This window comes from Palaemon carinicauda, chromosome 10 (genome assembly GCF_036898095.1).
Source record: "Palaemon carinicauda isolate YSFRI2023 chromosome 10, ASM3689809v2, whole genome shotgun sequence".
Classification (NCBI taxonomy): Eukaryota; Metazoa; Arthropoda; class Malacostraca; order Decapoda; family Palaemonidae; genus Palaemon; species Palaemon carinicauda.
Window position 1 is genome coordinate 160,293,252 of NC_090734.1, and position 21,164 is coordinate 160,314,415.

Consider the following 21,164-nt stretch of genomic DNA (forward strand, 5'->3'; position numbering starts at 1 on the left):
TGGTGGCAATGCTTTACAAGCAGAGTCCACACTCACTGGTGCATTAGTAGCGGACCAGAACGCAACGTCATGTAACTGCTTGACAGTCTGTGAACTGTCAACAACTGAACTGTCAACCACAACAGGTGCGTGAGGACGCACAGCGTCCACTCGAGAATGCTTTGACTGCCTAGACTGAGCAGTCAAAACAACTCTAGAATGCGGAGGTTGACGCACAGCGTCAAAACAAGTCAACTCCGATTGTTAGTGAACGTCTTGAACGTCAACAGGAGCATCAGCAAGTGGCCTAACGTCCAAATGCGGCTGAAAAACCACACGAGACCGCATCGAGTGTGGTTCTAAACAACCTGACTGACGTGACTAAGCTACGCCAACGTCAACAGTAAGCACAAAGGAACGTTAGGTTGGCTGAAAGCCAGGATATCGATGAGATAAACGGCTAGACTCAACGGACTAATCGGCAGAATAGTCTTCCATAAGGGAGGCAAGCATATACTGCATGTCTTGCCATACAACCCATTAAGGATTAACGGAAATGGTTGTGGTAAGAGACGAGGGTAACGTCTGTGACCGCAACACTTTGCCAACAAAAAAAGACTCTCGGAGTCTGTGTTACGCTTTTGTTAGGCGGCGAGCAGTTATCCGATGACTGCATAGGGTCAGAGCTGTCCTAATGGTTGTAACCAGGACGCTGGACCTGTCCTGAAAGGACTGACTTTCGCTTAAGGGCTTCGAAACCTTGTGACAGGTTTCTTATGCGAAAAGCCTTCGGATGACGAGGAGAAACAACGTCTCTCTCGTCTTATGGTAGGGGAGATCTTGGTAAGATACACCCGATACCATAGAGGGAAAACGTCTGTTCGTTGATCAAGGCCTCTCGAACCCATAAGTCGTTTGACATTACTTCTCCCCTGGGCTTGGGAGCATGCAAGAGGTCCCGGACTAGGTGAACGACAGGCACGAACAGACGAACCCTCGGACGCAACACTGTAACACTTTGCGCATATCACTTTATCACTTCGATTTTCTGTTTTGCACTTATTTCACTGAAATCGAAACTTTTACTGATTTCTACCTGAAACACGCAATTCTACCCTTCATTAAAAGGTAGTAATTGCGAAATCAGTCGTATAATGCAAGCTCATTAATACCAGCAGCAAAAAACAGAAAACATATTTTAAGATAAAAAAATCAGTGGCTGGGAAAGAGACTAAACACTAGTTCATATAACTACGTTTTCAATCTCTCACCGCACATAGCCTGGGGACGAGAATAAAAAAACTAAAAACGTTTTATCCTTCCTCCCCGTACAGCGACTAGGGACGAGAGTAACTCGAGAACAACTTTACCCGCTTGAACGGAACGTTTTCTCTCCTCTCTCTCCCTCCGTCTCTATCTCTCTCTCTCTTTCTCTCTTGATTTCGCACCTAAGAGAAGAGCCCAATTATATTTCGTCAAAAAAACATGTTATTTGACTAAAGGAAAAAACTGAAAGGTTTTTCAAATAAATAGTTCCTTTAAAATAGAATTTAAAACATTTAAGCTAAGAAAGAATGAACAAAACGTCAGAATCGATTTACTCTTACTGCAAAGTGAAACCGTGATACACTCTCTCTCTATCGTAACGATAGAGCGCATGTTGAACGTCCTGAACGTCAACAACTGCGTAGCATAAATAAACTAAACGTTAGTTCATCTTTGAAAACAGTACGAAGACTATCAAAGAAATTCTTTCATAAAAATGTTATTTTCATTAGTAAAATAAATTTTTGAATATACTTACCCGATGATCATGTAGCTGTCAACTCCGTTGCCCGACAGAAATCTACGGTCGGGATACGCCAGCGATCGCTTATACAGGTGGGGGTGTACTCACCAGCGCCATCTGTGGTCAGGTACTCCAGTACTTCTTGTCAACAAGACCTCAATTTTCTCCTCGGTCCACTGGTTCTCTATGGGGAGGAAGGGCGGGGTCATTTAAATCATGATCATCGGGTAAGTATATTCAAAAATTTATTTTACTAATGAAAATAACATTTTTCAATATTAATCTTACCCGATGATCATGTAGCTGATTCACACCAAGGGTGGTGGGTGGAGACCAGTATACATGTTAACAAAGAAGCTAAGTATCCCGTATTTCATTTTTATTAGTTATTCAAAATAACAATAAAAAATAAATAAGTAAGTACCTGGTAAGGAAGTCGACTTGAACCATTACTCTGCCTTTAATAAGTACGTCTTCCTTACTGAGCGTAGCGGTCCTCTTAGGATGCTGAACGACTCTTAGGTGGCTAAAGTATAAAGGGCTGCAACCCATACTAAAGGACCTCATCACAACCTCTAACCTAGGCGCTTCTCAAGAAAGAATTGACCACCCGCCAAATCAACCAGGATGCGGAAGGCTTCTTAGCCGACCGTACAACCCAAAAACAACAATAAAAGCAATCAAGAGAAAGGTTAAAAAGGTTATGGGATTATGGGAATGTAGTGGCTGAGCCCTCACCTACTACTGCACTCGCTGCTACGAATGGGTCCCAGGGTGTAGCAGTTCTCGTAAAGAGACTGGACATCTTTGAGATAGAATGATGCGAACACTGACTTGCTTCTCCAATAGGTTGCATCCATAACACTCTGCAGAGAACGGTTCTGTTTGAAGGCCACTGAAGTAGCCACAGCTCTCACTTCATGTGTCCTTACCTTCAGTAAAGCAAGGTCTTCTTCCTTCATATGAGAATGAGCTTCTCTAATCAGAAGCCTGATGTAGTAAGAAACTGCGTTCTTAGACATAGGTAGCGAAGGCTTCTTAACAGCACACCATAAGGCTTCTGATTGTCCTCGTAAAGGTTTTGACCTTTTCAGATAGTACCTAAGAGCTCTGACTGGGCAAAGTACTCTCTCCAGCTCGTTACCCACCAAGTTGGATAGGCTAGGGATCTCGAACGATTTAGGCCAAGGACGTGAAGGAAGCTCGTTTTTAGCCAAAAAACCGAGCTGCAAGGAACATGTAGCCGTTTCCGATGTGAAACCTATGTTCCTGTTGAAGGCGTGGATCTCACTTACTCTCTTAGCTGTTGCTAGGCATACTAGGAAAAGAGTTTTAATGTGAGGTCCTTGAAAGAGGCTGATTGTAGCGGTTCAAATCTAGATGACATCAGGAACCTTAGGACCACGTCTAGATTCCAGCCTGGAGTGGACAACCGACGTTCCTTAGAGGTCTCAAAAGACCTAAGGATGTCCTGCAGATCTTTGTTGGAGGAAAGATCCAAGCCTCTGTGGCGGAAAACCGCTGCCAACATACTTCTATAACCCTTGATCGTAGGAGCTGATAGAGATCTAACGTTCCTTAGATGTAACAGGAAGTCAGCAATCTGGGTTACAGTGGTACTGGTTGAGGAAACTGCATTGGCCTTGCACCAGGTTCTGAAGACTTCCCATTTAGATTGATAGACTCTGAGAGTGGATGTTCTCCTAGCTCTAGCAATCGCTCTGGCTGCCTCCTTCGAAAAGCCTCTAGCTCTGAGAGTCTTTCGATAGTCTGAAGGCAGTCAGACGAAGAGCGTGGAGGCTTGGGGTGTACCTTCTTTACGTGAGGTTGACGCAGAAGGTCCACTCTTAGAGGAAGAGTCCTGGGAACGTCGACCAGCCATTGCAGTACCTCTGTGAACCATTCTCTCGCGGGCCAGAGGGGAGCAACCAACGTCAGCCGTGTCCCTTTGTGAGAGGCAAATTTCTGAAGTACCCTGTTGACAATCTTGAACGGCGAGAATGCATACAGGTCGAGATGGGACCAATCCAGCAGAAAAGCATCCACGTGAACTGCTGCCGGGTCTGGAATCGGGAGAACAATACAATGGGAGCCTCTTGGTCATCGAGGGTAGCGAACAGATCTATGGTAGGCTGACCCCACAGGGACCAAAGTCTGCTGCAAACATTCTTGTGAAGGGTCCACTCTGTGGGGATGACCTGACCCTTCCGGCTGAGGCGATCTGCCATGACATTCATATCGCCCTGAATGAACCTCGTTACCAGCGTGAGCCTTCGATCTTTTGACCAAATGAGGAGGTCCCTTGCGATCTCGAACAACTTCCTCGAATGAGTCCCCCCCTGCTTGGAGATGTAAGCCAAGGCTGTGGTGTTGTCGGAGTTCACCTCCACCACCTTGTTTAGCTGGAGGGACTTGAAGTTCATTAAGGCCAGATGAACCGCCAACAACTCCTTGCAATTGATGTGGAGTGTTCTTTGTTCCTGATTCCATGTTCCCGAGCATTCCTGTCCGTCCAATGTCGCACCCCAGCCCGAGTCTGATGCGTCCGAGAAGAGATGGTGGTCGGGGGTCTGAACAGCTAACGAAAGACCTTCCTTGAGAAGAATGCTGTTCTTCCACCACGTTAGAGTAGACCTCATCTCTTCGGAAACAGGAATTGAGACCGTCTCTAGCGTCATGTCCTTGATCCAGTGAGCAGCCAGATGATACTGAAGGGGGCGGAGGTGGAGTCTCCCTAACTCGATGAACAGGGACAGCGATGAAAGTGTCCCTGTTAGACTCATCCACTGCCTTACTGAGCATCGGCTCCTTCTCAGCATGCTCAGGATGCACTCTAGGGCTTGGTTGATCCTTGGGGCCGACGGAAAAGCCCGAAAAGCTCGACTCTGAATCTCCATACCCAGGTAAACAATGGTCTGGGATGGGACGAGCTGGGACTTCTCTAAATTGACCAGGAGGCCCAGTTCCTTGGTCAGATCCATAGTCCATCTGAGATTCTCCAGACAGCGACGACTTGTGGGAGCTCTTAAAAGCCAGTCGTCTAAATAGAGGGAGGCTCTGATGTCTGCCAAGTGAAGGAATTTCGCAACATTCCTCATCAGTCGCGTAAACACAAGAGGTGCCATGCTTAGGCCAAAACACAGGGCTTGGAACTGGTACACAACCTTTCCATAGACGAATCTCAGGAAAGGTTGGGAGTCTGGATGGATGGGGACGTGAAAGTATGCGTCTTTCAGGTCTAACGAGACCATCCAGTCCTCCTGCCTGACCGCTGCTAGGACCGACTTCGTCGTCTCCATAGTGAACGTCTGCTTGGTGACATAAGCATTGAGCGCACTGACGTCCAGCACCGGTCTCCAACCTCCTGTCTTCTTGGCTACCAGGAAGAGACGGTTGTAAAAGCCCGGGGATTGATGGTCCCGGACTATGACCACTGCCTCCTTGTGTAGCAAGAGCGACACCTCTTGTTGCAACGCTAGCCTCTTGTCCTTCTCCTTGTAGTTGGGAGAGAGGTTGATGGGAGATGTAGCTAGAGGGGGATTGCGGCAGAACGGAATTCTGTATCCCTCCCTCAGCCACTTCACAGACTGAGCGTCTGCACCTCTGCTCTCCCAAGCTTGCCAGAAGGTCTTGAGTCTGGCTCCTACAGCTGTCTGGAGAGGAGGGAAGTCAAAACTTGCCTCTTGTGGACTTGGAACCCTTCTTGGACTTGCCACGGTTACTGTCTGCACGGGTACCTCCTCTGCTGGAGGTTCTGCCACGAAAGGGTGGGATGAACCTGGAAGCAGGAGTATCAACTGCTAGAGGGCGGTAAGGTTTAGTCACGGAAGGTAAGGTCTTAGCCTTACGTGCAGAAGAAGCCATGAGGTCATGCGTATCCTTCTGGAGAAGAGAGGCAGTCATCCCCTTAATTAATTCCTCCGGAAACAGACACTTGGACAGAGGAGCAAAAAGTAACTCTGACCTCTGGCAAGGGGTGATACCAGCAGATAAGAAGGAGCACAGATGTTCCCTTTTCTTGAGGACCCCTGATACATAAGAAGCCGCAAGCTCGCCAGACCCATCCCGTATTGCCTTGTCCATGCTGGACATGATCAGCATGGCTGAGTCCTTGTCAGAAGGGGCAGTCTTCCTGCTTAAGGCTCCCAGACACCAATCGAGGAAGTTGAATATCTCGAAGGCACGAAAGACTCCCCTTAACAAGTGATCAAGATCTGTAGGTGACCAGCAGATCTTCGAACGTCTCATAGCCAACCTGCGGGGAGAGTCAACCAGACTTGAGAAGTCGGCCTGGGCAGAGGCAGGAACCCCCAAGCCAGGTTCCTCTCCCGTGGCATACCAGACGCCCGACTTAGAAGCCAGCTTGGGAGGAGGAAACACAAAAGAGGTCCTTCCCAGTTGCTTCTTGGACTGCAACCAATCCCCCATAACCCTCAAAGCTCTCCTTGATTGATTGATTGATTGATTGAAAGTTTTCTGGCATCCTGACATCTAAGGTCATTGACGCCGATACCATTTACTGTATATGAAAATTAAAAGAGAATTCCATTAAAACCATAAAAATTAAGAAGTCATTAAAATAGTTAAATAGTTTTCAGAAGACCTGCTTCTGAAATAAATCTAAAAATTCCGCTCGCATAGTAAGACACATCATGTCCAAGAATCTTGGCAAGGATAAACCTGCCATCCTCACCTTGAGCCTCAAACAGATATCTATTTCTTAGGTTAGTAAAATTAGGGCATTCGGTCAACAAATGCCTCACTGTTAAAGGTACTAAGCAGTCCTCGCAATACGGTTGGTGTTGGCCCTTCAGCAGAAACTCGTGTGTCAACCGTGTGTGACCAATACGGAGACGACAAAGAGTCGTCTCCCATTTTCGGGGAATCATGTTATACCTCCAAGGTGATATGATATTTGTTACTTCCCTCATTTTATTGCCGTCTTGACTGTCCCAGTGCTGTTGCCATTTATCACAAACCAATTTCTTGATGTAAGGTAGGAGATCGTTACATGGAATGGGATACCTCCTTGGTAACAACTCGGATGCCGCATTCTTCGCCAGTAAATCTGCCTTCTCATTCCCAGACACACCTACATGTGCTGGAACCCAACAAAATCGAACAGTTATACCTTTCGGTCCAATAATAAAAAGCCATTCTAAAATCTTTAAAACTAGAGGGTTACTAGAATTAAAAACTTCTAAAGCTTGAAGAACACTCCTTGCATCACTAAAAATTGTAAAATTACCCTCCTTTTCCAAAGCTATTTTCTCAATAGCGGTTAATATGCCATACAGTTCGGCAGTAAATATGGAAGCTGTTAGAGGAAGTGCACCTCTACAATTAAAATCATTACTATGTACTCCAAATCCAACGCCAGCATCAGATTTGGAGCCATCAGTATATATAAAAGTCGATCCCCTATGTTCTTCGACATGTTCCATAAAAAGAGACCTGGATTCTAAGTCAGTCATATTCTTCTTAACTCCAATAAAGTATTTACAAAATGATATGTCAGGTAATTTCCATGGAGGCGTTGATGATACCTTGAATGGAAGTACCTTATTTCTAATTATATCCAGACTATTTAAAAATCGTTTCACCCGAAAGCCATAAGGTTGAGGAGATTTTGGGTGCAACTCAAAGTATGATGCGTGTCTTACAAGGCTTGCAGTCTGAAAGGCTAGAGAGCTAGGGAGTCTTTGCAATCTAAACCAATACCGAAGAATGGAAGACATTCGGTAAAGGTCTAGAGGTAACTCTCCAGCATCAACAAGGAGACTTGGGATAGGCGAGGTTTTAAAAGCTCCAGTAGATAATCTAATACCTGCATGATGTATCGAGTCTAATATTTTTAACCGGCTTGGGGTGGCTGAAGAATATACCTCACAACCATAACTAATTTTGGAAAAAATCAAGGCCTTGTATAATTTTAAAATAGTATTGCGGTCTGCCCCCCATGATGTATGGGACAATACTTTTAAGATATTCAGAGCTTCAACACATTTAGCTTTTAGCGCTTTTAGGTGAGAAACCCATGTAAGTCTACAGTCAAATATCAAACCTAAAAATTTGGTTTCCGATACACATGGTATCCGTTGACCTTTAATGTATATATCCGGGTCTGGATGTACTCCCCGGATACGACAAAAATGGACAATGGTAGTTTTACTTGTCGAGAACTTAAATCCATTCATGTCAGCCCACTGGATAATTTTATCAATAGAGAGTTGGATTTTTCTCTCAACCATTGCTATTCTAGTGCCAGCAAATGATATTGAGAGATCATCCACAAATAGTGTTGAGAGAACATCCTGGGGAATGGCTGAGGGTATCCCATTAATTGCTAGTGCAAAAAGGGTTACACTCAGCACACTACCCTGAGGAACTCCTTCTTCCTGGCACTTACTCTCTGATAGAGTTTCCCCCACTCTCACTTGAAAAACTCTACGTGAAAGAAATGCCTGAATAAATAGTGGCAGCTCTCCTCTCAATCCCAATTCATGAATGGTTTTAAGAATACCATATCTCCATGTGGTATCATATGCCTTTTCAAGGTCAAAAAATACTGTAACATGGTGCTGTTTGGAAGCAAAGGCTTCACAAATAGAAGACTCAAGTCGTATCAACACATCAGTCGTTGAGTGCATTTTTCGGAATCCACATTGAATCGGTGATAAAATACCTTTCTTTTCAAGGTACCATATCAGCCTTGCATTGACCATCTTCTCCATAATTTTACATAAACAAGATGTCAATGCAATAGGACGATAGTTTGCTGCTAAAAACTTGTCTTTACCGGGTTTTAAAAAGGCTAAAATAATGGCTAGTTCCCAAACACTTGGGTAACTATGATCATGCCATATTCTATTAATAATGCTTAAAATAAATAGCTTTGTATTAAAATGTACATGTTTAATCATTGCATATGGAATTCCATCGGGTCCAGGGGCTGTATCGTTGCAATGAGCAAGTGCGGAATCAAATTCTCTTTCAGTGAAAGGAGAATTATACGACTCTTCCCTTCTTGTTGCAAAATTTAAAATTTTATTTTCTTCAGTGCTCCTATACTGGTGACCAGGGGCTCCTTCACACTTGCTGGATACATTTGAAAAATGATTAGCCAAGGCATTGCTAACTTCATTTGCTTCAGTTACATACTGGCCATTCACCTTCAACACTGGTGGTGGGTTGGGGGTGAATTTGCCAGCTATCTTTTTTACTTTCCTCCACACAGAAGATGCTGGTGTTCTACTGTTAATGGAGGAAACAAAAGACATCCATGACTGGCGCCTTGCTTCTTTCATGGCACGACGGAACTGTGCTCTACATTTCTTGTACATAATTAAATTCTCATCAGTTCGGAGTCTACGCAATCGTGTTAGAGATCTTCTTGTGGCTCTGTGGAGTGCAGTTAGTTCTGAAGACCACCACGGGACTGGTCGTCGTTTGAATAACCCTGTTGTTTTGGGAATTGAATTGACTCCTGCTGTATGAAGAGTTCCATTCAGCAGGTCTATAGCATCATCAATACTTTCAAACTGTTCTGCTCTCCCTTCGATTTCACTTAGCTCGGAAAATTTAACCCAGTCTGCCTTGTCTAGATTCCAACGTGGCGATCTTTGCAAAGGTGGACCCTTGTTGGTTTTTATAATGATTGGTGCATGATCACTAGTATGCCAATCATCTAATGTCCTCCAATCAAAATCAAGAAGGCAGTTAGAGCTTGCAATTGAAAGGTCAATGCATGACAAAGTACCTGTCTGAACATGGAAGTGCGTGGGCTCTCCTGTATTAAGGAGCCCCACATCCTCATTCTCCACAATTGATGAGATAATATTGCCCCTTGTGTTGGCCAAAACATCACCCCATAAAGGATGTCTACCATTCATATCTCCCAGTAAGAGAAAAGGTTGAGGGAGTTGTTGAATAACTTCTGCTAAATCATCATATAAAATATCATCATTTGGAGGTAAGTACAGAGAGCATATTGTATATTTTCTCCCTATATCAATTTGTACAACAACTGCCTGCAGGGTTGTACGTATAGACATAGGTATTTGGGGAACATCTCGACGAATGTACACGAGACTTCCGCCATGGCTCCCTGCTTGTTGATTATATGGTGTTCTATAGCTAACATACTCTCGAGGACTAGGAGTGTTAGAATCAAGCATACTTTCCTGTAGACATACTATTATGGGGGAATGCTCATGAATTAGGAGCTTAAGTTCATATTTCGCCCTCAAACCCTGACAGTTCCATTGCAAAATGGAGGAGAAAACTATGGATTATTTCTGGAAGACGTCTTGGGTGAGGTCTTCCCATTAGCAGTTTTTAATCTAACATTATTACTTGTAGGTTTCTTCAGAGATGGTCTTGTTATGTTGGGTTTTACGTTGGAGTTTTTCTTTGTATCTTTTTTATATATTTGTTGAGGGGGATGGTGGACCTCAACTTGAATTTCTGATTTATTTAAATTGTCTTCTGGTTGATCGCCAACATCAACAGACAAAACATCATATTTATTTGATGTCATAATTCTAGTATTTCTTATGGAAGGGGGTGAGAGAGATGGAGGTCTCTCTCTTTTACGATTAATAGGTTGCAGGTTACCAGGTTTTTGTACCTTCCCCACTACAGGTACACCTGATAACTTGGTGTCAGGTGGAATCTCCATTAAATCAGGCAAGGATATGGCCTGGGAGAGGTTAGTACTATCCTTTGTAATGGGGGACAAAGGTTTGATAGTGGTGGGCAATGTCTTTTTGTTGATACTCAATGATAAATCTTTAGGAGGAGATGTTCTTGTCTTATGCAGCACTTTATCAATAGATTGTGAATTCCTTTTTCGAGAACTACCTACAGTAGTAGGTGGGTGAGATGATTCCCGAGGAACTTTTTCTCCTGTTTTTAATGTTTTTGCATAAGTATTAGATTTATTTAATAATCTCTTGGCATGCCCCACGCTTACATGTTCAATAATTGATTTATTGAGGGCAGCCTCTTCTAACTTATAAAACTGGCAGCTCCTATCATTAGATTTATGATTAGAGTTGCAGTTTAAGCATCTTGCCTCAAGTGTACAATCCCCATGGTAAATTTTGGAGCAAGTATTACAAATTTTTTCATTATTGCAAACTTTGGAAGGATGTCCAAATTTAAAGCAATTATAACATTGCAGTGGCTTCTGCTTAAAAGGTTGAACTCTGATCCTTTCGTTTTCTATGTCTATGTGGAAAGGTACATCAGCATCCTGGAAAGTAAGAACAATCATTGATGTTCCAGGTACTTTATGTACTTTCCACACTGATAGGGGACACATGGCCAATATCTCCTCTTCAGTAAATTCATACAGATCCCTATTAAAAACCACTCCCCTTCCATAGCTAAAGTTTAGATGGGGTTTGATGTCCAATTTTATATCATCATTTACTGTCTTCAAATTAGACAGTATAACAGACTGTGTGTATGACTTGGCCTTTATCAAGAAACTTTTCTTCCCGAATCGAGATATATCTCCAGGTGCGATCGTACCTACCTTCCTCTGAAGAAATTTGCATATCTTGAAATAATTTTCCGTACCTCCCACAGATTGAGCAAGAAGCCACATTGGTGGTTTTGGCTTTCTTTGGGATGGTATATCTGCCTCTATATCTTTATCAGCCCAGTCTGCTGGTCTGTAGACATCCAGATCTTTAGGTGCCCCATCACAAAGAGCACCCTTAACACTCATATTACCTACTTTAATATCAACAATGTTACAGCTTGCATTAAATGCTTCCTCATGACAATTAAATGATAACCAAGATTCCCAATTATCATCTTGAAGTTTCATTCTAATTTCTTTTATTGATCCGTAACACTCAAATATTTTATGTAGCACATCATAATTAGCTTCTAAAGGGATTTGGGTAACGTGCAGGACTTTCAGTTTTCCTGTGTTGCCCAAATTACCCTTTTTCAGAATGTTTAAAGAACAGTCCTTTTTAGTTCCTAGGTCGTCAACGGAGTTTTCTTTAAATAAATTGCCAGAGGTCGTCAACAGTGCCGGGGGCGAGTCAGCATATCCAGGGGAGGTGGGGTCATTTTCACAAGAATCCATCATAAAAAAGAAGAGAGAAGAGTGATTTTTTGAAGTTTGATTTACCTGCTTGAGAACATTAAGGCATCACATGTTGGGAAGGAAATTTACACTCTCCACTACCGGCACAGTGAGAGTATACTTCCCAGATGGTCCACTCCATACCCTACCCGAAGGATAGCATCAAAACAGATATGGAGGCACAGGTGTAAGCTGAACCCGCCTGTTAGGACTGAGACCAAGAAACTATGGAATCATCCTCCCCATATCTGTAATGACGGGCTTCCGGCCAGAAGCCGAGAGTCCTACCCCAAGCATTGGATCCCCCTGGATTCCGAAGACCCAACACTTGGAATAGTTCCGCCAAAAAGGTCCAAACCATCTTCGGGATGGCTGAGATCATCCTATACACTCACATATAGCTTTGAGCACAAACGCCTCCCAACCGCGACACCTTTCACATTCATCAAAGCAGGCAGCAATACCGGATGCATAAACATCCGCCCAAGTGGCAATAACAGATGTAGAAACATCCATGCCATAAATAGAAAAAAAAAAATAATAAACATACATATATATGTAAAAATATACACATATACATATGGAAAATTTTACTCATAGGGTTGGGACAGCATCATGAAAGAAAGTTTATAATATTAGGAGAAGGTTGAAGCAATATAAAGAGGAAGAAAAAGATAAGAAAGAGAGAAATTTAGATTCGAACTGGGGGAGCAATTTCCCCAAGTTCGAGAGCCCTCTTGCCCGTCACCAAGATTCAGCATGGGAATGAAATGCCGTGCTGAAGCTCAATGACTTCATCAAGGCATTCTCTCATTAAGAGGGAGCTCTCCTTGAAGATCTGGCAAGAACAAGCTTGGTGAAGGCAGGCGCAGTAGACTGCATGCCCAGAGCAAACTCGGAGGGAGGAGAACGAGGGGTTGCAGACACAAAGTGTTCAGGGTACAACTCTCTGAACAAAGCAAGGACTTTGCGGAAGTCTAAGGAGGGTGGCGAAGACTTGTGTCCTTCAAAATCAGAATGAGGATCATCAAGATGAGCAGCTTCATCCTCAGAAGCCTCCTCACCCGACAGTTGAGTTGTAAGAGGCAAAGGCAGAGCAGCAAGCTGAACGGCTGAATCCTGCAGAACGGGTGCATGCGTACCTGCGGATCCATCATCATGCCTCTGCTGGACAGACTGTGAGCTGGCAACAACAAAAGCAGAGGGCCGGTGTGAGGGAGGGTCTGCGGTGGGCTGAGGAGCATGCGGTGTGGTATGCAGAGCATGCTGTGAGGCATGCGGCTCATGCTGCATGGTATGCGGCTCATGCTGCATGGCATGCGGCTCATGCTGCATGGGATGAGGCTCATGCTGCATGGTATGAGGCTCATGCTGCATGGGATGAGGCTCATGCAGCATGGTATGAGGCTCATGCTGCATGGAATGCGGCTCATGCTGTAAGGTCTGCAGAGCATGCTGCATGGGCTGAGGACTGCGCAACTGTGGAGGAGCTCTCACAGGAGGAGGGATGTTAACCTTCTCTGCCTGATAATCCTGCATAAAAGCCGCAAGCTGAGACTGCATAGTCTGCAGCATGGTGGTGCATTGGCCGGGAACCGAACCCGGGCCTCCCGCGTGGCAGGCGAGAATTCTACCACTGAACCACCGATGCTGGTTGGAGCAGAGGCCTGTTGAGGGACCACTCTACCTCTCTTGGGAGGTGTGCAGTCATCCGATGACTGCGGCGAGTCCGAACTGACCCAGTGGCTACACCTGGGCCGTTGGACTAGCTCTGAAGGGACTTTACGCTTAAGCGGTCGTGAGACCTTAGTCCACCGTTTCCTCCTGGAAACCTCTTCCACAGACGAGGAATGTAAGGGCTCATTCGTCTGGGAGTGGAAGGGACGATCCTTAGCAGATACGTCCACAACCACTGAGGATACATCTGTGCGCCGATCAAGGCCCGCCGAACCCTTTGGTCCTTCGACATTGCTTCTCCCCTGGGCTTGGGAGCTTGCAAGAGGTCCCGGACTGGGAGGACGACTGGCACGCACAGATGTATCCTCAAGCGCAACACTGACACTGACACTATGCACAGCACTAGCACTAACACTTCCCACTGCACTCTTCGCTTTCAGCTCTCTGACATCCGCCAAGAGCTGATTGCGGTCACTAACCAACGACTCCACCTTATCACCGAGAGCCTGAATGGCACGCAACATATCAGCCATTGCAGGCTGAGCACTCGTAGCAGGTTCGGGGGTCACCACCACAGGGGAAGGAAAAGGTTGAGGGGCATGGGGAGAGGAAATAACCAAAGAGCGAGAAGAACTCCTCCTATCTCTCTCCTTCTCTAACCTACGAGTATATCTGAGGAATTCATTAAAATCGAATTCCGAAAGCCCAGCACATTCCCCACATCGATCTTCCAATTGACAGGATTTTCCCCTACAATTGGAACATACGGTGTGAGGATCAACAGAGGCCTTCGGAAGACGCCTATTACAAGTCCTAACACTACATCGCCTATATTTAGGAGCTTGGGAAGTGTCAGACATCTTGAATTCTAGAAGTAGTCAAAGGGGGAATTCCAAAGTAAAGCAAAGATCGTTAACCAATGAATCAAAATAATACCAAAAGCTTGTTAAGCTAAGGCTAAAGCTTCCTGTACAGCGAAGGCTAAATTTCAGAGCAAATACTTCACCAAATCGTGAACAAAAGACTCCAAAATCAACAGCGTATCCATGTAGGTCTTGCCGGTGGCACGACAGAGGAAAAATTGAGGTCTTGTTGACAAGAAGTACTGGAGTACCTGACCACAGATGGCGCTGGTGAGTACACCCCCACCTGTATAAGCGATCGCTGGCGTATCCCGACCGTAGATTTCTGTCGGGCAACGGAGTTGACAGCTACATGATCATCGGGTAAGATTAATATTGAAAATATTACATTTAAAAAGTTTTAAATCCTTAGCTCTTTAAAGCTAATTACGATATAAAGGGCTCAACGTTGATTAACTTCGGTTTCCAAGTTAGGACCGCCTACTCTCAGGAAAGGTCTATATAGACAAAACATAAAAATTATTTTTATATGTTTATAATAAATGGAAAGTTAATCGAAGAGGCCTAATAAAGGCGGAGAGATATAAAATATATAGAGGAAAATCTATAACGTGATAAGATAAATACTAAAAGCCTAAACACACTTCCGTCTAAGGGAAGGGTCGGCCATTTAAAAGTGAAAGAAAGTCCATACTCTCTTTGTCACCATAATTAAATCTATCCAAAACGAGTTCAAGATTTAAGATGAAGATAAAACACCTGCATAGCGAAAGCTCAAAACTAGAATAAAGTACTTCACCAATTAGTTGTGAAAAAACTCCAGTTTAGCAACAGCGAGTAAGTACGTCTTGTCGATAGCTCGACAGAGAGAAAATTGAGTCTTTGTTTACATTGAGTACTGGGTATCTGGATGACAGATGGCGCTGTTGGGCACACCCGCAACCTGTGTAGCGATCGCTGGCGAGTTTTTACCGTAGAGTTGTCTGTCGGGCAACAGAGTTGCAGCTATATAATCACCGGCTAAGTTAAATATTGAAAAACAAATATTTCCTCCTACAAGAAAACTGAAATATGGATAAATGTCAAGGTCTAAAGAACTAAATCTGTTAAAACAAATATTTCCTCCTACAAGAAAACTGAAATATGGATAAATGTCAAGGTCTAAAGAACTAAATCTGTTACATCAAATATTTCCTCCTACAAGAAAACTGAAATATGGATAAATGTCAAGGTCTAAAGAACTAAATCTGTTAAAACAAATATTTCCTCCTACAAGAAAACTGAAATATGGATAAATGTCAAGGTCTAAAGAACTAAATCTGTTACATCAAATATTTCCTCCTACAAGAAAACTGAAATATGGATAAATGTCAAGGTCTAAAGAACTAAATCTGTTAAAACAAATATTTCCTCCTACAAGAAAACTGAAATATGGATAAATGTCAAGGTCTAAAGAACTAAATCTGTTAAAACAAATATTTCCTCCTACAAGAAAACTGAAATATGGATAAATGTCAAGGTCTAAAGAACTAAATCTGTTAAAACAAATATTTCCTCCTACAAGAAAACTGAAATATGGATAAATGTCAAGGTCTAAAGAACTAAATCTGTTAAAACAAATATTTCCTCCTACAAGAAAACTGAAATATGGATAAATGTCAAGGTCTAAAGAACTAAATCTGTTACATCAAATATTTCCTCCTACAAGAAAACTGAAATATGGATAAATGTCAAGGTCTAAAGAACTAAATCTGTTAAAACAAATATTTCCTCCTACAAGAAAACTGAAATATGGATAAATGTCAAGGTCTAAAGAACTACTATGCATATCAGACCCTATGACATACTGTTGTTCGCAAATATCTTTGAAACGAAGACTCGGATCAACATGATGCTTTAGCACAGAGTGTTTCACACACTCCGCTAATTTTTAACACTATTGTACACTGTCAAATCTTTTATAGGTATATTTAGGAACTTGAGCAGTGTGATCTATCCACGAAACATTAGACACAAACTCGACACCCAAAACACTGACAGAAATTTGAAAAGAGCACCCACAAATAGAAATATTCCGTGCTCTAAAAGCACTGAATTTATGTGACAGAACTTCCATTCAGATAAGTAAACGAGACTAGAATTAAAAGATGAGAATAGCCTGCTTGAAGATTGTGATAACATATGAGAGATAGAAGGTGATTGAAAAGTAAACGAGAAGGGGTTGAACCATAAACGAAACCGTAGACAGGAGAATGTGCTGTCTTGCGGTCTCCGATGACGATAATATGGGGTTTAGGACTAAAGCTTAAGTATTGGGACTGTGGGTGTTCTGATTAATTAAGTAGAGGAAAATTGTAAGGAACACAACTGTAAGTGGGGATGAGGGTAGATGTTGCACCAATAAAAATAACAGATCAACTGAATACTAACCCAGTAATAAAATGAGAGAGAGAGAGAGAGAGAGAGAGAGAGAGAGAGAGAGAGAGAGAGAGAGAGAGAGAGAGAGAGAGAATTTTTATCCTGGCAAGCTACTTTTCATTAAGCCTATATAAAGAATGCTTACAGAAAGAATTGCAACATATTACGGTATTAATCGTATTTAAAGACTACTACACAATTTTCTTCCTATCATCAAATAGCCAATGGAATGAGCAACTGGATATTTCTATTGACCTTAAAATTAAGGCCAAAACAGAGGTCAAGGGGAGAGGACCGACCTTACCAATAAAGGTATATCTCCACTTCTTGAGAGAAGATCGGGCTGAAGGAAAAAATACAATAAGCAAAAGAATGTCTTCAAACATTGTGGAGTAAACAAAAACAAACAATGCATCCCATGCAATAATTGGAAAGGCAAAATTATGTATCAGAGGACACGCTAAATAGAGATCAGAGACCACTTAATGAATTTACATTTAATTAAAAACAAAAGTCACTCAGTTGTATGTTACAGTACGACTATTATATCTCAGATCCCTTAAATTTAAGGTCCTACATTAGTGTTGTAATGTTGGGATACAGTATGTGACAATGTAATAATGTAGGATCTCTTCTATCTACAATGGCACTTGCCCCCAATTTTGGGAGGTAGCCAACATAAAAAAAGGGTGTCAAATAAGGCAGAAACTGCAAAAATAATGCATAGTATCATATCTTGATTATGATTTAGATATATTATGGAAGTTTAAGCTCTCACATAAGGTTTGGTTTTTTAGGTGGATATAGTCTTTCGTGGGCAATACAGAAGACAGAAGAGAAGAAGCTGGATGTGGCAGAGATGAGAATGTTGAGATGGATGTGTGGGGTGACAAGAAGAGATAAGATACGGAATGAGGTTATTAGGGGTACCACAGGAGTTAGAGAACTATCAGATAAGATCCAAGAAAGTAGACTGAGATGGTATGGTCATGTCATGAGAAGAGATGAACAGTATATTGGGAGGAGAGTGATGGAAATGGAGGTGCAGGGAACGAGAAGGAGAGGGAGACCAAACCGAAGGTGGATGGACTGTATCAAGGATGACCTTCGATCAAAGGGATTAACCAGTGATGAAGTGTGGGACAGAGGTAGATGGAGAAAGCTGGTCAGAAACATCGGCCCCACATAAAACTGGGAAAAGATGCAGACAAAGAAGAAGACGAAGATGATAGCCTTTCATAAAAGGAGATAACAGTCACATGAAATTGAACTAAAATCTTATAGAAACATATTTCACACTTGGAGAATCTAACGTAAATAAGAGGACATCAATCTAACCTGAAAAACATTCCAAAGGCATAAGCAAAGAGGAAAGCAGAGTCCACGAATCCGAGAAGTGTTTGCGAGTTATCTCCATCTGAAAGAATAAGAGTAAATTACAAAAGTGAACAAAGATTAAATTCATGGTCTAATCAAGAGTAATAAATCAAATACTTTTATCTTGAAAGTTTTAAAAATCACTTCTTGATCCAGAAAAAATGTACAGAGTATATTCAAAATTAACTTTAGTTATGTAATAACTTTCAGGAAAAGTAAGAAAAAATTCTTGAAAAATATCATGATAGTATTCAAATAATCATATTTCTTTATAGTTTTATGAATTTTATTCACTTTTTTAAGCATTTAAAAATGCATAAACTACAAGACAGTCCACAGCTTGAATGTACTAGTCAAAATTCTCAATTGACAGTTGCTATGGAAAGTTCTACCACTTCCAGCGCGTATCAGACAAGTGTTTACAATACAACTAGCAAACTTTCACTAGGGAATGCCTCACATCCTCTAGCATCTTAGCAATACCACACAGACTGTCATCAGGCCATACATACCCTTTTATGTGAAAATGTACACACACTGAAGACAATTATAATTATTTTTTTTTACATAAAGAGGGAGCAACTATGTACACATTTTCTAGAAAAAAAGGAATGCTTGAGCGACCTTTAAACTGGACGGTTTACCTTGAACTCTTACATATTCATTTTGAGAGCAATGTGCTGTGAAGAAATGCTGCAAAGTATACATAAATGACAATCATCCTCAAATTACAAACGCCAAGATGAGGAGGAGTACGTAATTCTAATGCATCTCTTTGTTATGCTACAGTCTCAGTAAAGCATCTTATTTAAATTAAATTTCTATTCAATGTCAACCTCAACTCCAAAAGGCTTTAGGAGGTAAGATGACATCCATCTCTGTATTTAATGAACTATTTAGTCACGTCCTTAAAGATGGTGTTAGACCCCGGCCAAGAGACAAGACATCTTTTAAAACTGTGGTTTATGATTGCATATAAAATACATATGAACACAATACACTAAAAAGATTAAGACATCAAAAAGTATCTAAGCTATTTTATCACCCCAATACACTGCATTCATGCAAGGCTAAAAAGGAAATCCCTCTGATACTCACCAAATGGTTTCCAGTCACACCAGTGGGAATTATTGGTGTGATTTGGGTCGGTCATATTGCTGCAATTCTGGTTCAACACTGTTTTTACGATTGAAATTGGCTTGCGAGACAGGTGATAAGAACAGTAGACGAAAAAGGTTAAAACCAAGATAAATGCTTTGTACCTGAAAAGAAAAGAAAAAGTCACACTGACTGCAAGCAAAGTACTGTACTATACTGTATTTCATATATATATATATATATATATATATATATATATATATATATATATAATGAAATATCAGTCATAAAACTGCACATGACATATTAAAGGGTAAAATCCACAGGAAACAGGAAAGGAAAAGACCTTTTCCTTTCCTATTTCCTGTGGATTTTACCCCCCCCCCTCTCTCTCTCTCTCTCTCTCTCTCTCTCTCTCTCTCTCTCTCTCTCTCTCTCTCTCTCTCTCTCTCTCTCTCTCTCTCTATATATATATACAGTATATATATATGTGTATATATATATATATATATATATATATATATATATATATATATATATAGATATATATATATATATATATATATATATATACTGTATATATATATATATATATATATATATATATACTGTATATATATATATATATATATATATATATATATATATATATATATATATATATATATATACAGTATATATATATATATATATATATATATATATATATATATATATATATATATATATATATATATATATATATATAAAATACTGCAAAAGAAATAAAAAAAAAAATCAGTTTTTTTAATAATTTTGTATTTTTCCTAGTTATAAATACCTGAGTCTTTATTATTATTATTACTAGCCAGGCTACAACCCTAGTTGGAAAAGCAAGATGCTATAAGCCCAAGGTTCCCACAGGGAAAAATAGCCCAGTGAGTAAAGGAAATAAGGAAATAAATAAATGATGAGAAAAAATTAAGAATAAATCATTCTAAAAACAGATATGTCACATATAAGCTATATGTAAATTAGTTTTCACTACAAGCTGGATTGCCGTTTAATCTTCTCAACGAGCAGTTAAGAGATAGGTGGGCGCAAGAGCAAGGGGACCTACCCCATTACCAGTCAAAATCTCTTCACTTATGACCTTTCTGCTCAGGACTAACAAGGTGCTTGACGAGGGAAGAACTACTATAACCTAAAGGACTCAGGCTTGTATAGCTTGAAAAAATGTTATTTTTATTAATAAAATAAATTTTTGAATATACTTACCCGATAATCATGTAGCTGTCAACTCCGTTGCCCGACAGAATTCTATGGAGGGATACGCCAGCTATCACAATACTAGAAGGGGGTGTATTTACCAGCGCCACCTGTGGCCAGGTACTCAAGTACTTCTTGTTGACACCTCCTCAATTATTCCTCGGTCCACTGGTTCTCTATGGGGAGGAAGGGAGGGTCGATTAAATCATGATTATCGGGTAAGTATATTCAAAAATTTATTTTATTAATAAAAATAACATTTTTCAATATTAAACTTACCCGATAATCATGTAGCTGATTCACACCCAGGGGGGTGGGTGAAAACCAGTGTACAAGATTAAAGGATAGCTAAGTATCCCATATTTTATATAATCAGTTATCCACAATAACAATGAAATAATAAGTACCTGGTAAGGAAGTCGACTTGAACCGTTACTCTGCCTTTAATAAGATCGTCTTCCTTACTGAGCGCAGCGTTCCTCTTGGGAGGCTGAATCAACTCAAAGGTGCTAAAGTATACAGGGCTGCAACCCATACTAAAGGACCTCATCACAACCTTTAACCTTGGCGCTTCTCAAGAAAGAATTGACCACCCGCCAAATCAACAAGG

At 41.4% G+C, this 21,164-nt stretch overlaps 1 protein-coding gene across 2 annotated transcripts in view; it reads right to left on the reverse strand.

Annotated features, from left to right (window-relative positions):
• Positions 1-21,164, reverse strand: part of LOC137648923 (glucose-6-phosphate exchanger SLC37A2-like) — a 115,864-nt gene that overhangs the window by 64,223 nt on the left and 30,477 nt on the right. For both annotated transcript variants that reach the window (XM_068382115.1, XM_068382114.1), the window contains exons 2-3: positions 19,307-19,470; positions 18,170-18,248 (exon numbers count right to left, since the gene is read on the reverse strand). In XM_068382115.1, coding sequence (XP_068238216.1) covers positions 18,170-18,248; positions 19,307-19,470 — 243 coding nt within the window. The remainder of the gene's footprint in view (positions 1-18,169; positions 18,249-19,306; positions 19,471-21,164) is intronic.